Source organism: Phlebotomus papatasi, chromosome 2, assembly GCF_024763615.1.
Source record: "Phlebotomus papatasi isolate M1 chromosome 2, Ppap_2.1, whole genome shotgun sequence".
Classification (NCBI taxonomy): domain Eukaryota; kingdom Metazoa; phylum Arthropoda; class Insecta; order Diptera; family Psychodidae; genus Phlebotomus; species Phlebotomus papatasi.
Window position 1 is genome coordinate 75,459,958 of NC_077223.1, and position 15,302 is coordinate 75,475,259.

The following is a 15,302-nucleotide window of genomic DNA, read 5'->3' on the forward strand; positions in this document are numbered from 1 at the left end:
GAAATAATTCAAACAATGGGAAAATACCGGTACAAGTCCTCATGAAAATTGAACATATTTCCCACCACTTTTTTCTTGCCTCATCCACTTTGACAAACACTTTTCCGCAGTGTTTTGGACGGGAAAAGTACTTTCGAGTGTGTAATTTTGTGAGAAAATTAGGAAAGAAGTTTTTGCAGTTTCGACTAAATGTGGAAAATCTCACATTTTCACCACATATGTTTCCCTATCTTGTCACTGAAGGAAATTTATGGAAGTTCTGGCGGTTTCCAAAAAGTTTTTAGCAAGCAGCTTAACTGAAAAACGCTCTCAAGTTTATTTTCCATCTTTATAGTAATCTTATTTAATAGAAAATTGGCATAAACTGCATTTAAAATTTGATATAAGTCTTGGAAATTAAAAGGCGCACCGAGTTTGGTAATTAACGTAGGGTAAGTCTGCCAAATTTCGGCACAGTTGCATGCAAGCGACAAAGTCTCAAGTTTGAAATGTAATGTTTTTAATAAAAAATGAATATTTTTGTTACTCTTTTATAAGGAATGTTGCTTGGAACCTTGCAGACAATTTATCATCTTTATTTTCTCTAAAATCATTCTTAATACATTTTAAAATGAATAAAAATGTAGACATAGCATTGGTGGCCTATTGCGACCACCTTCATTCTCATAGTTCCTTACCCTTCCAGAATTCCTTAAATATCTTTTTCAGATCATCATCTTGCTCGTCGAAGCGACATTTTTTGTTATTTTTTTGCATTGTACAAATTCAAAAGTATGCAAATACTAAAAATTCATGGAAATTCGAGGAACAAAAAAGGTGACCGAAATTGCAAGCTGGCCGGAATTTGGCACACTTACCCTATTCACTTAACTTTAAGACTGTTTGAAGCTTGAAGCCCTTTAATTTATCTTAAGAATACCTAATTGATACATAAAAAACAATATATATAAGGTAAAGTACCCTTACTCGACCGGGTTCCTCTATTCGACCGGTGGGTCAATTTTTGAATATTTGATAAATATCGCTTTTCTGCTCTTCGAAAATATTTGAAAAATTATCATTTCAGACTTGAGATAATTCTTGCATTTCCTAAATTTTTTTTTGGAAAAATAAACAGATTTTAGTTGCCGTAGAAATCGTTTTAGATGGTAATAATCTTCAATTACCATTTTTTTATTAACCAAATTCAAGATTTTAATATCAAATTATTTTTTTTTTCACAGGAATCATTTCAATAATTTCAAGTTACTATCTAAAATTTGTTTTTAGTTTATAAATTTAGCCTACGTAAAATATTTATGAATTATAAAATTTTGGCTGCAGAAAATTGAGCATAATTATGTAATATTACGTGATCTGTTATACGATGAATCCTGAAATTCACGCAAATTTTCCATTTATTATTAATTATATTTAATCATTGGACTATACAGATTAAAATATTTCAATAAAAATCAAAAAAATCAAGGTTTTACTTTCAAAAAAGCTTTCACTTCACTTCTTTTCGATTTTAATTCCTTTCCAATTACGTAGGATCTATTCCTCAATTTATATCTATTATTACTAACAAGGCTTTCAAGTGCAGGATCCTGAGATCAAGCAATTCCGAAATGTCGGATATTTTAAAGAGTGGGATCAAACCCGACAATAAAATATTAAATAAAAAGGAATTCTAATCGATCCTGGGATTCAGAAATACTTACAGTTTTATCGGGATCTCGTCTGGAGTTTTCAAGGCTCCAGGAATCTCAAAGCCCAGATATTTCCAGAACTTCGTAGTTGTAAATAGCTTAAAATATATATAATAGTATTAAGAATTTTGTAACTAATTTTAAGAAAATCTACGACAACTTTAATATAATCCTTTACTGATTTTCAAAAAATAAAAATATACTCTTATGAGATTACTTGGGCAAAAAAGACTGAAAAACCATGTTTTCTTCTTTTTTTTTTTCAATGTAATAATTTTTTATTTTAATTTAAGTTCTTAAGCATACGAAAGTACAACGCTTAAACAACATTTTCTGAAATTTTCATTTAAAAATCTTAAAAATTCAATCATTGATACCTGATTTTTAAATGAAATTTGGATTTTGGCAGAATTTCATGCAAAAAAGTCAATTTTCATCGTATTTTGCACCACGTTTCGTCTTGTAAAATAAGTTGTGATCAAAGTAAAAAACATTACCATTCGAGTACGATTTAACTCATCTGCTAACAGGAAGTATTTAGTTTTTGGATTTTGGACGTCAGACGAATATATAGGGTCGGAGGAACATCTGTTCGACAGGAAACCCCTATTGACACTTTCGTCAAAATTTTGAAATTTATTTAATGTATTCAATAAAATCTGAGTAATATAACATTTTTTTCATTAATCTGCGGTTTTCGATAAGGATGAATGTTTGAATTTAGTATTCCAAATGAAACAGAGTAGGGTGTTAATAAGTCCTGACAGGACTTTTTAAAGCGTCAATAGGTGTTCTATTCACCCTACTTAGATTAGATCGTATTTTGCTATTTATAAAAGTTTGAATGTGCTTTTATAAGCTTGATACATGGGTGCCACATTCTTTCACTGAAAGAAATAAACGGAACTTAAGAAAAAGTGAAGATAAGTCTGAAGTGCTGAATTAGTTGTTGCACTCGTACTTTTGGACTATTATAGGGTAAATTAGGCTAATTCAAAACCTGCTTCAAATGGAAATTTTTTGCTACTCCAAATGGAAACGTCATTGTTTTCATGATAATTACAATACTAAATTATTATATTTATATATTTTCTTTACCTCAGTTTCATTATTTAGCTAAATTTGCTCCAAATAAAGCGAAAATCCATTCATATTCACAAATTTTAATTTGGTTATTCCCCAGAAATATTAAAAGTGTATCTTTTCACCATCGTATTTTTCATCGAGCCAATCATTCATCGATGATTGGCCATGTTTTCCAATGAAAAACACAATAAAGTGATTGTTGTTTATTCGCTTTGTTCAACATTTATGTCATATTTCCTAGCTAAATTTAGTTAAATTTAGTTAAATTTAGCTAAAGTTAAATTAAGTGTTAATCTTTATTGTTAACGGTACGTGAAGTATTCAAATGAAATAATTATCTATTTCGTGAACAAAAAGGATTTTTCTGAAGTGTCTGCAAATGCTTCAATAGGAAACTCCGGAAATATGATATTTTGGAGAGATTTTCTTATTGTTTCAGATGGGAAAGGAGAAAAGACCAGTAATTAAAACAAATCCTGCACTTAGGAGCAACTCAACAAGGTTTTGGAAGCTTTTCGTCGCGGTTTCACTTATACACTGTTTGTCTCCAATTAGAAACTTTCCCTTGTCTCCATTTAGATTAATATGTTTCCAATAGAAGCAATTTGTACTTTCGTATTTTTTTATATTGAAGAAGTTTTCAAATTATATCTAAAGAATTTTCACTAAACAGTAACATTCTAGAAGAGTCAAGAAGGAAATTTATGTAATTGTCTTCAGAAAAAATTGAACTTAATGTGTTGAATATTTTGTCAAAGTTAAAGCGTCTGCAAATGGTTTTGAATTTGGACATTTACCCTAGGCTTTCCAGCACAGTTTCAATAATTACAAATGACAATACATTTTTTATTACATACTCTATTTTCTAAAAGTAGCTTCACTGGTGTCTTAGAAAAATTCAAAATATGTTGATACCCCTTCGTAAAACGGAGATACAACGTCCGCTCTCTAATCCGGATCGGTGTAATCCAGACGAGTTTTCGACGGTTACATTTAAAATAATTCTGACGTCATGTATGCATGTGTGTTCATCAATGAAAATGAATTACACTATGCAACACTGTTTTGCTAACGGAGATCTCACATGGTACGTTTGATAGAGTCAAGTCCCCTGATTAATAATCTAGTCTAGGTTTTGCTCCAACACGTATCATTTTTTTTATTAATACTTTTATATTTTTTCTGCTTTGCCTTACATTATCCGTTATATCTCAGGTTCTAGTGAACAGAACTTAAAAAGTGTGGGTCCGTTAGAAAGCTCATTAGCTGTGCTTCAATTTTGATAATAACAAAAGACTTTGTAAAACCACTCCTTCAGGGTGTAAAATTGGAGTTTCTCTAAGAATTACCAAAAAAATGGTCCTAAAGTGAGGTTTTAAAAATTTGTATAAAATAAACTAAACAAAATATTAAAAATTCATTGACACCAGGCGATAGGCACCACTTAGGACTATAATTTTGCTCATCTAAGATATCCCGCTCCGATCACTCTAAATGCCTCATTTGTTGGTTTTTGTCATTTTCCAAAAATATAAAGGACCTATTTTAGAGCAAATTTCCTAAACATTTCTGAGAAAATATCTTTTAAAACTTATGTGAAACATACATAAATGTGGAGATTCTTCTTTAAATCGACGGGGGACCATCAACATGATTTTCATTAACATCACTAATCAACATTCAACCGCGAGAAGAAACCCCTAAACTCCTTTTAGAATGCTTCTTTATGATAGGTAGAAAACGCGTAAGCGATCATTTAGCAAATATATTTCAATGACTTTAGATCATACTTTCATTTAAAATTAGCCTTTACTAGAAATAGTATTAGATGGATGGATGGTTATTTCCAAAAACAATATTGAATTACTTAAAGGAAAATTGGGAGCTTTTTAACGAGAGTTGATTGGGAATGTAAATGAAAATCATGTTGATGATTTCCCGATCGATTTAAAAAAGAACCTCAACATTTATATATGTTTCACAATAGTTTTAAAAGATATTTTCTCAGAAATCTTCAAGAAATTTGCTCTGAAATAGGTACTTTGTATTTTTGGAAAATGACAAAAACCAACAAATGAGGCATTTAGAGTGATCGGAGCGGGATGTCTTAGATGAGCAAAATTATAGTCCTAAGTGGTGCCTATCGCCTGGTGTCAATGAATTTTTAGTATTTTGTTTAGTTTATTTTATACAAATTTTTAAAACCTCACTTTAAGACTATTTTTTTTTGGTAATTCTTAGAGAAATTCCAATTTTACACCCTGAAGGAGTGGTTTTACAAAGTCTTTTGTTATTATCAAAATTGAAGCACAGCTAATGAGCTTTCTAACGGACCCACACTTTTTAAGTTCTGTTCACTAGAACCTGAGATATAGCGGATAATGTAAGGCAAAGCAGAAAAAATATAAAAGTATTAATAAAAAAAATGTTACGTGTTGGATCAAAACTAAGACCAGATTCTTAATCAGGGAACTTTACTCTATCAAACGTACCATGTGAGATCTCGGTTAGCGAAAAAAGTTGTGAATTTGTTGCATAGTGTTATCTTGTGATGTTTTAAATAAAGTTTAATAAATGAAGTATGATAGCATAGAATTCTCGAATTATGTCTTTTTAATCTTCTTTAAAACTTTCATACTAATTATTTAAAAATAATCTTGTATTATATTTTCAAGACGTTGAACAAATTCAAAATTTAATCCGGATAAAGAAGCGGACATCTGTCATATTGTCTCCCAATCATCCGGATTACAAAGCGGGCACTGTTGTAATAATAATAATAATGTACAGCATTTCTGCCGTTTGGCTTCGGAGGCTGGTCAACAACGCTAAGACGGCGGCAGACGCATGGTAAGGGGGGAAATGTAGAGCTTGAATAAATTTATTATTATATTATTATAATAAAATATTGAAAGTATGCAAGAATATCTGGCGCTAGAAATTCAAAATAAAAGGAAAATGTTAAAAAATGTTTTAAAATGTTTTAAAATGAATTTTGTGAGATTTTTTAAAAAGTTTCCTAATTAAATAAATTATTGATTTGTAAGTATAAGAAGTGCATGAAGTGCAAGAAGTGTTGGAAGTATTGCTACATTTTCAAAAGTGTTGCGAATTTTTGGAAGTGCGAAAGCCTCTTCTATACAAATTGTGAAAGTGTCTGGAAGTGGTGTACACATTTTCACCCAAATATCTCCCCCTTGCCCACATCATTCGAAAATGTACAATTTTTACTTTTTTATATTTTTTGCTATTTTATATAAACAATTATGCCTTTTCCAATAATTTTCGATAAGATTGTAATTCTTAATAAAATAAAGAATTATATATATTATTTTCAGCAAAGAAAAAAATAATTTGGTAAGTCAGTAACGTGTTTGAAAGTTGAAAGTGCTAAAAGTCAGTCCAAAATGTAGCACATTAACCCTAATTGATAAATTATTTATTTATTTTACTCACATTAAAATTCGCAAAATTTTCCTTACCTCTTCATGATTTATTTTTTAAATACTTTCTAAAATTCGGTATTATTAAAGGAGTTTAAACGTGTAATAGATTAATAGAGTGTTATAATATTTCTAATGGAAAAATTCTTGAATAGTTGCAAATGAAATTAAAAGTTTTAAAATTAATTAAAATTTAAATTCTTAAAGAAAAGTACTCTGCAAACCATGTAATGTACTATTATTATTATTTTCTTAAATCATATAAAAGACCAAAAAATGTAGAATAACAAAATCCAAACAGGCAGAGAAAAGCACAAAGAGATAGTTCTATGGACGAGTCTTTTGATATCTTTACCACAAAATAATAAATAGCTTTTGAAGAAAAAAAAAACTCCCTTTTTCAGTTCATTTCTCCCAGCTAGAAAAATATTTTTTCTGCACGGGAAAAACCCTCCTGCGAGAACTTTAAGAAATGAATATTGACCGCAATAAAATGTTATTATTCCTTCTCAGCGGGATATTTCTGGTTTGGAGAAATAAATTATTGGCTATTGAGGGGGTGGCTTGAAAACTACCCCAATATTTGAAGCTCCCTGCAAATGGACTCTACGACGAAGGATGGACATTGAAGAATTTTTATGTGGCTGTTTTCTCTCCCCCAAAAGCGATTTGGTAGCATTTTTATCAAATTTTTATTGTTCTCCTGTGTCTGTTTCTCAGTTTTTCAATTTCTTGGAGTATGTTTTGCAGCCGGGAAAGCCATTGTGTCTCATCTGGGGGTCATTCTAGCCGGATATTGACTCTGAAGACTCTGAAAGGCAATGGAACGAGGAAAGGAATATATTCTTGAAACTTTTATTCTCTTCCGGATAAATTCGATTCAGTTTCCAAGTGTGTCTTGACTTGAGAACAGTTTTTGGCAAAACTCTCCAAAGATTTTAACAATATTCCTATCGTCTCGAACGTTATGGTTTATGCCCTCGCTAAAAGTGCCCATAGAAACAGAAAAGCGGAGACAATTCAAACTTCAAACCATTCAAAGAGTAACAGAAATTTTGTAGAGATTCCTTTTTTTTTGAATTAAACAGCTTTTTGTGAGAGTAGCAAAAATGTTTTCTTTTTTTAATAAAATCATTTTAAAATGTTTATTGGCACAGCAGATCACAAAAAGAATCACTCCACTTATAAAGATATGCAACAGTATTCTCTGTACAATTCCTTAAAACATGGGAAAGTCGATTGATTGTGGTTCATCCTAGTATGAAATTTTTATCACAAAAAATCCTTCCATTCTCATTTTATCACTTCCCACCCGATTTTGCCATTAATTCGCATCATCAATTTGTACATTAAATATTCTGTCCTCACGAACTCTGTGACTCTTACGACTCAATTGTGTGTGTGTTTTTTTTTTATACGTGAAAATCCATTAAAATATAGGTTTTTTTTATGATATTTCTTGATGCATCGCATCTTAGCAAATTAAAATAATATATAAATTTTTTGTGCGCTCCATGTTAAACTCTTTCTTTTTTTCTCTCTCCCTCTCTCTCTCTTTCTTGCATTATCAGCGATTGACGCTATCTCTCGGTCTCTCATCCAAATTTTGTGGAAATCATGTCATGTAACGCATAATTTCTCTCAGTGCGTAGAGCAACTCTGCCTGATTGCGAGCCTCCAAGATCATCAAATTTACATGAACCTAGAGAAAAAAGATAAGAAAATTTTGGTTACTTATTGATTTTCTGGATCAAACAAATGAAACAAAGACTCTAATTAATAAACATTAATCATATATTTGTTCATTTCAAATTGCATTTTTTTCTTTATTTATTTAAGACCTAACTGAATTGGGGTTATTAACAGTTTCTTTCTATTAGTAAATGGAAAAAATTAATCAATCTCAGTCGAAAAGAAAAATTAAATATTGGAATTAGATGTAAGAAAAAAGTAATTTCAATTTAACTGATTGATGATAAAAATGCATTCAATTAAAGTGTTTTATTTGGTGAGCAAAAATTAGCTGTCTTTCACTGTTTAATTCTGAAGAAAATAATGCTGCTATTCCAATGAAAAATGCACATGTTTTTTTAGAGCTTTACTGTTCTTAAGTTTTTCTGCATTATCGACTTTTCTTTGTGTTGGTTCTCATTTCAACTGCCCTCTAATGATCTGAAACCACCAAATAGTTATGACAAGAACCGAAACCAAGAAAAACCGATTAATGTAGAAGCACTTGAAAACAGCATTGTATTAAAAAGAACTTGGCCTCAATTTTGGGTTTTTGGTTTCGTGAACACTTTCAGATGGAAGTTCAAAAAGTCACCACAGGTGGCGCTGCGATAGCCTCAAAATTCATCAAAATTCAAATTCATTTTTTCTCAAAAACGCCATTTTGCAAGTTAATCAAATTTTAGAGTGTTGTAGTCCAGTCTATGATGTCTCCAAAAAGTGACGTGGGTTCGCTGTGGTTAAAATAGAACCGGAGATATGAGAGGTCAAAGTTCACGAAATTCAAAAAATCATATCTTCAGTTCTATTTGACCCATTTTATTTAGTGAGGGCTCAAATGAAAGATCTCACCAAATGCTACAACTTTCTAGAACATTTGAACTTCTCGGGACCAACACCAGGGGCGCCACAGTCGAAAAACTAATTTCAATATGACATAACCTCAATTATCTCGACTGTCGCTGAACCGATTTTGATGATTACTGCGACATAATTGTAGAGGACATTTATGTCTATATTTCGTCCATACATAATTTTCGGCTCAGATAATGCGATCTGTCCGATTTTGTCGTTTAATTGTTAAAAATTGACTTTCCCATAATAACGCTTTCAAACCACTCAGGTGCCAATTTGACTGTTTTTACTCGACCAAGACACTTAAAATAGGGTTTTGAATGAAAAGTCTCACAAAATACAACAATTCTTTCATATAGTTGAAGTTCATCAAATGAACACTTGGGGCGCTCTGGTCGAAAAAACGAGTTCAGAAACAAACAACCTCGATTATCTCGGCTTCTGATTAATCGATGAGATCATGTTCTATGGCAAAATTATAGAGAACTTTCTGGTCTATGTTTCACCCATATATCACTTTTCTGCCAGTCCATCCAAATCCTTGATATTTTGGTTTAAATACAAAATTTGTATTATTTCACGAATTTGATTCAAGATAACTGAATGGCGTCCCCCAACTTGAGCTCTAAATCGAATTTGCACCTACATGAGCCGGTTAGGATTATCTGTCCCTTTTAACTGCTCGAACTCCAAGAGAGAGCAGTTTTCACAATCGACTTTTTTTTTCAACTTTGCAAAATTCTAGCTGCTAAACGGTAAGAGATATTGACTTCCGGTCTTCGGTGACCCCCCACAATGTCAATACATTCTATCGAACTAACTTACTCAAATTACCCCCCACCCCTTCATGCGCTCCCTATCCCCCAAAAATATGCAAAAAAATTTGTTTTTCTAATTTTAAAAATAATTGGCCCTGACGATTTCCTTCATTTTTGGATATGTTATGGAGGTAGTCCAGCTGAACATTTCGTCCTTAGACACCTATCACCGGAAAAATCGCCATCTTGAATTATTCAAGGTCAAAGGTCAACCAGCCTGGAGGGCCTAATTTTCAACGGATTTGGACAAATTTGGACATTTTTGAAAGATCTTTTAATTCTGAACCCGACTGCATCGGTCAGAACCGGTGATGGATCGGTAAAGTAACGGTAATAGTCCTATTTTTAAAAAAAACTGTTTTTCGCAATCTTCAGTCTTTTGACCCATTTAAAAAATCAACGGTAAGAGATATCAACTTACGGTCTTCGGTGACCCCTCCTCAAATGACATTATCTCGAACGTAATTTTTTTGTTTTCATCCCCTCCCCCTTCATACGCTCCCTATCCCCCAAAAATAGGCAAAAAATGAGGTTTTTCTAATTTTAAAAAAAATTGGCCCTGACGATTTCCTTCATTTTTGGATATGTTATGGAGGTAGTCCAGCTGAACATTTCGTCCTTAGACACCTATCACCGGAAAAATCGCCATCTTGAATTATTCAAGGTCAAAGGTCAACTACCCTAGAGGGCCTAATTTTCAACGGATTTGGACAAATTTGGACATTTTTGAAAGATCTTTTAATTCTGAACCCGACTGCATTGGTCACAACCGGTGATGGATCGGGAAAGTAACGGTAATAGCCCTATTTTAAAAAATACTGTTTTTCGCACTTTTTCAGTCTTCTGACCCATATAAAAAATCAACGGTAAGAGATATCAACTTCCGGTCTTCGGTGACCCCACCTCAAATGACATTACCTCGAACGTAATTTTTTTGTTTTTACCCCCTCCCCCTTCATGCGCTCCCTATCCCCCAAAAATAGGCAAAAAATGAGGTTTTTCTAATTTAAAAAAAAATTGGTCCTGACGATTTCCTTCATTTTTGGATATGTTATGGAGGTAGTCCAGCTGAGCATTTCGTCCTTAGACACCTATCACCGGAAAAATCGCCATCTTGAATTATTCAAGGTTAAAACTTAATTTTCACCCGATTTGTTCAATTAATTAATTAAAAGATTAATGATTTTTTGAGACCCTCTTCTTGAACAATTTTCAACTTCAAGATGGTTTTGTGGTGATTTATAGACAAATTTAATTCGACAATAATTTTCTATACATCAGAAAGCTTGCGAAAAGGTATATAAGGGAGAGCTCTTTCTCGGGAGTTCGAGCAGCTCGCAAAGCCTCGGACGCTTTGCCACCCCTTTTTACTGACAAAACTCCTACAATACTAACCAAAAAAATTTTTTTTTAATTTAAATTTTTGCATCTCATTTGTTTTGTGTCAATATTTAATTTTAATAAATATTTAAATTCCACATCGTTCTCTAATTGGCTAAAGCTTTGAATACTTTTAAAAAGTAAAATTTTAGCCATTCAGAGAAGACCAATTGAACTGAAATATATATAGTGGAATTAAATATTTAATTTACGTAGATTAATAGCTAACTTAAAAATGTATTATTATTTTAAGCTTTGCAAACTTAAATACTTTGTATTTTTTCTTGATTTTCGCAATAAACGATAAAAAAAACATTCTCAGTTCAAAGCTAAATCGATCTTCAGACATAAGGTTTATATCGTTCTCCCGGCCAATTGTTTTTCTTTTATAATGACTCCGGCACACCTTTTAGATCAGGAAAATTTCATGAAGTTGAAATTCGAAACCCTTTCTTTCTCAAATGTTTTGCATATGACTATCTCATTCTTTCGCATACCAAATTCGATTGAGCTAAATTGAATTTGGAGTGATGTTTAAGAGAAGAAGAAGAGTGAGAAATAATGAGAAAGACATATGCAAAACATGTGACAAAAAACGGATCCGAATTTCGACTTCATGAAATTTTCCTGATCTAAAAGGTGTGCTGGAGCCACAAGGAACTATTTAAAGCCAACTGATAAATTTGATTTCAAACTCAGCTTACACTTTGAGTTACGAAAACATTTTATAAGAAAATTTGTTATATTTATCCGTATGCAAAAATGCCAGTTAATACAAATCTCTTTAAGAAAATCTTGAAAATATGTTTGGATTTGGGAAATTTTAAATTATGGAAAATTTTCAGTACAAATTTTTCGAGAAAATACCAGATTCTAAAAGTGCACAAAGTACTCTATCTAATTCTGTAATAATCGAAAAATTGGAAGATCCTCAAAATGCCACTCAAATTGCAGAAGTGCATTATAAGATAATATGGATCTAAAGATTTAAATCGGCAATTTAAATCTTAAATAGATCGATAATAACAATATTTTATAGATCTAATTTTGAATCAAAAATAAATCTTTATATTTAGAGACTTCTTTTTGGCCGGGGTTACCGTTTGACCGTTCGAGAATAATAAATGAAAATCCAATAAGAAAAATGTTATAGATTTTTTAGAATGAAAAAGAATGACAAAATTATGTACTAAAATGTTAATAGTAAGCAGAGACACAATTCACTAAACTAATTCTAATTCGCTAGTGTTAAAGATTTGATTTTCTCTTTTGATTTACTAAGTTTCTTCTAAGTAAACAATAGAAAGTTAACAGAGAAAAATCAATAAAAAAAGTGTATTTGAAATGTCAAAGAAAAAATTTGCCTAACGTCATTCTCAACTTATTTTCTATACGGTTGGTATGTGTCTCGGCTTACCAGTTTTCGCTTTTGGCTGTCAGTACATTTCAGGCTTAAATTTTTAAATACCAGGAACTTTTAAATAGTAATAAAATTGTTGGTCAATAAATTGAGATTTTGTGCTTTGTATAGTATTTCTTAGCACTTTCAATTTCAGTAAGAATTTTTTTTAATTAAGAAAATGTTTTTGGATAATTCCTGGAAACAAAATAGTAAAAAACAACTCACCTTTTCACTGTGCTGCAACTCCCGGAGAATACTGTCGTAGTCCTTCTTGGTGATACGTTCCGGAAAGCAGCAAGCTGTTTTGATGAACATCTTGAGCGATTTCTCCAGCAATTGATTCACCTCCCCGTAGTCATAGTCATCATGGCGGATACCATAGATGCACTGGATATAGTTCCAGATGGCACGACGGAATTTGGACGTGTCCACATTACTCCGTCCGGCCAAAGTGAAATAGGTGAGATTGTACGCGGCTCTGAATTTTGCATCCAGCAAATAGCCAACGTCATTGTAGAGTCTGCAATGCAATTTGATTTATTTATTTATTTACTTAAAAAATAAGAAATCATCTTGATCAGAATTCTAGAGAGTGACCCAGAAAAGCCCCACAGTTCATCCGCCCAGAACGCACAAAACAAGATTTATGGGAATTAAAGTCAAGATCACCAGAGGTGACCAGCAAAGAAGGTCGTTCAAGTTTTCTGAAAGAAAAACAACCCATAAAGTGTCTGACCTTCGAGATGGATCGAGTCCAATATAATGGGGGAATTTTCTCTTCTTTTTTTTTAATTATCGAAGATCAACATCGAGAAACATCTTACCCTGGGTCTCCTTGAGAAATTTCTCCTCAAGAATGAAAAATATGTGATCGAGTAACATTGCGGAAATCTCCGGAAGAATTTGAATATAATTAACACTCAATAGCCTGAGAAAACTATTAAATTAATCAGAGAATCTATAATTTATTGCTGATAAATGAAAATCTCTCTGTTAATATTTCCAGTAAAACGTATTATAGTTTCATAAACCAATAATAATTTCTATATTAAACAAAAATTACCCATCTCCAATAGTTTCCTGTCCGAGAACATTTTAATTTGAGGAGGAGCCAAGTCATTGCAAACGAGAAACAACAAGCCACGCCCCTTTCATATCTTGTTGTATACAATGAGAAAAGCCGATGCAACTGAGACCACGCCCACATATTGCCGACTATTTTCGAAATTGCAAACTATATTTTAAATTCAGTATATGGAAAATTCTGAATATAGAAAGTATTTCTTTAACGACGTAATTTAATATTTTCAAAAAAATTCAAATATCTTTCAATATCAAACATTAATTATCTTGCAAAACTGAATATTCCTAAACAGAAAATAGATTAATTTCTATTGGCCTAAGATTTAAAAACGGACTCTAATTAAAGTTATTTATCAGCGGAACTTTGATAATATGGGTAAAAATTGATTACGAAAAAGCAATTCAATTCAATAAAAGATAGGATAAATGTCCTAATTCAAAACCATTCCCAGACGATTTAACTTTGACAGAAGGTTCAACACATTAAGTTCAATTTTTTTTTCTGAAGAGAATTACATAAATTTGCTCCTTGACTCTTCTATAGAATGTGACTGTTTAGTGAAAATTCTTTAGATATAATTTGGAAACTTTTTAAATACAAGAAAAATACACGAGCGTAAAATGCTTCTATTGGAAACATATTAATCTAAATGGAGACAGGGAAAGTTTCTAATTGGAGACAAACAGTGTATCTGATTTGTTCTTATTCCTGGTCTTTTATCATTTCCCATCTAAAACCAGGGACATGGCATTTCCTATATTTCCCATATGTTTCTAGCGCGCCGAAAAAACTTTTGGGTTTATTAGCTATTTCCTGTCAGTGTAGAATGAATTAGCAAAAAATATAAATGCAGAATAAAAGCCAACTTAATATTGAATAGGCAACCGAAAACCCTAAAATGGTAACCTACGAAGTTTTGGAGATATCTCGTGAAATGTTTACGAAAACAGGGAAAAATTTACACTAAAATCGGTTATATTTTTCAGAGCTAATGTCACTCTCCTGTCTAAAACAATAAAAAAAAATCTCTACAAAAAAATCATATTTCCGGGGTTTCCTATTGAAGCATTTGTAGACACTTCGGAAAAACACTTTTTGTTCACGGAATAGGTAATTATTTCATTTGAAAACTCCACGTACCGTTAAAAATAAAGATTAGCACTTAATTTAACTAAAATTAGCCAGAAATATGACATAAATGTTAAACGAAACGAATAGACAACAATCAATATATTGGTGAAAAGGTACACTTTTAATTTTTCTGAGAAATTAACAAATTAAAATTTGTGAATATGAATGGATTTTCGCTTTATTTGGAGCAAAATTAACTAGATAATGAAACTGTGGTATAGAAAATATATAAATATAATAATTTAGTACTGTATTTATCATGAAAACAATGACGTTTCCATTTGGAGTAGGGAAAAATTTCCATTTAGAGCTCAATTATTTAATTTAATGAAATCGTTATTCGAGATTTTGAGGTTATGAATGACAGAATGACCTATCTGGGAAAAAAAACATTTTATAATAAAAGGCGAGTTCAAAATTCGATACAACATGTAATTCTTTTGGTAATTCAAATATCTTCAAACTTTTCTAACAGAATTTAAGAAATACTCTAGAAGTATTACAAATTTACAGGGTTTCATGTGATTTTGAGGTTAGGAAACTTACGCATAAAGTGGTTTGATGAGTGAGTAAATTATCGATCCTATTAATCAGAAAATCCTCTAAAAGGCAGATTAAGTTAATCCATTAAAAACTTTATGTGTATTCTTATATTGGATTTTTAAGGTTAGACTTCACATA

The 15,302-nt window shown here is 31.6% G+C and overlaps 1 protein-coding gene across 11 annotated transcripts in view; it reads right to left on the bottom strand.

The window, feature by feature from the left end:
* Positions 1–7,309: 7,309 nt before the first annotated feature.
* Positions 7,310–15,302, bottom strand: part of LOC129804343 (sestrin homolog) — an 88,704-nt gene continuing 80,711 nt past the window's right edge. For all 11 annotated transcript variants that reach the window (XM_055851559.1, XM_055851565.1, XM_055851564.1 and 8 more), the window contains exons 5-6: positions 12,632–12,926; positions 7,310–7,922 (exon numbers count right to left, since the gene is read on the bottom strand). In XM_055851559.1, coding sequence (XP_055707534.1) covers positions 7,836–7,922; positions 12,632–12,926 — 382 coding nt within the window. In that variant the 3' untranslated portion in view covers positions 7,310–7,835. The remainder of the gene's footprint in view (positions 7,923–12,631; positions 12,927–15,302) is intronic.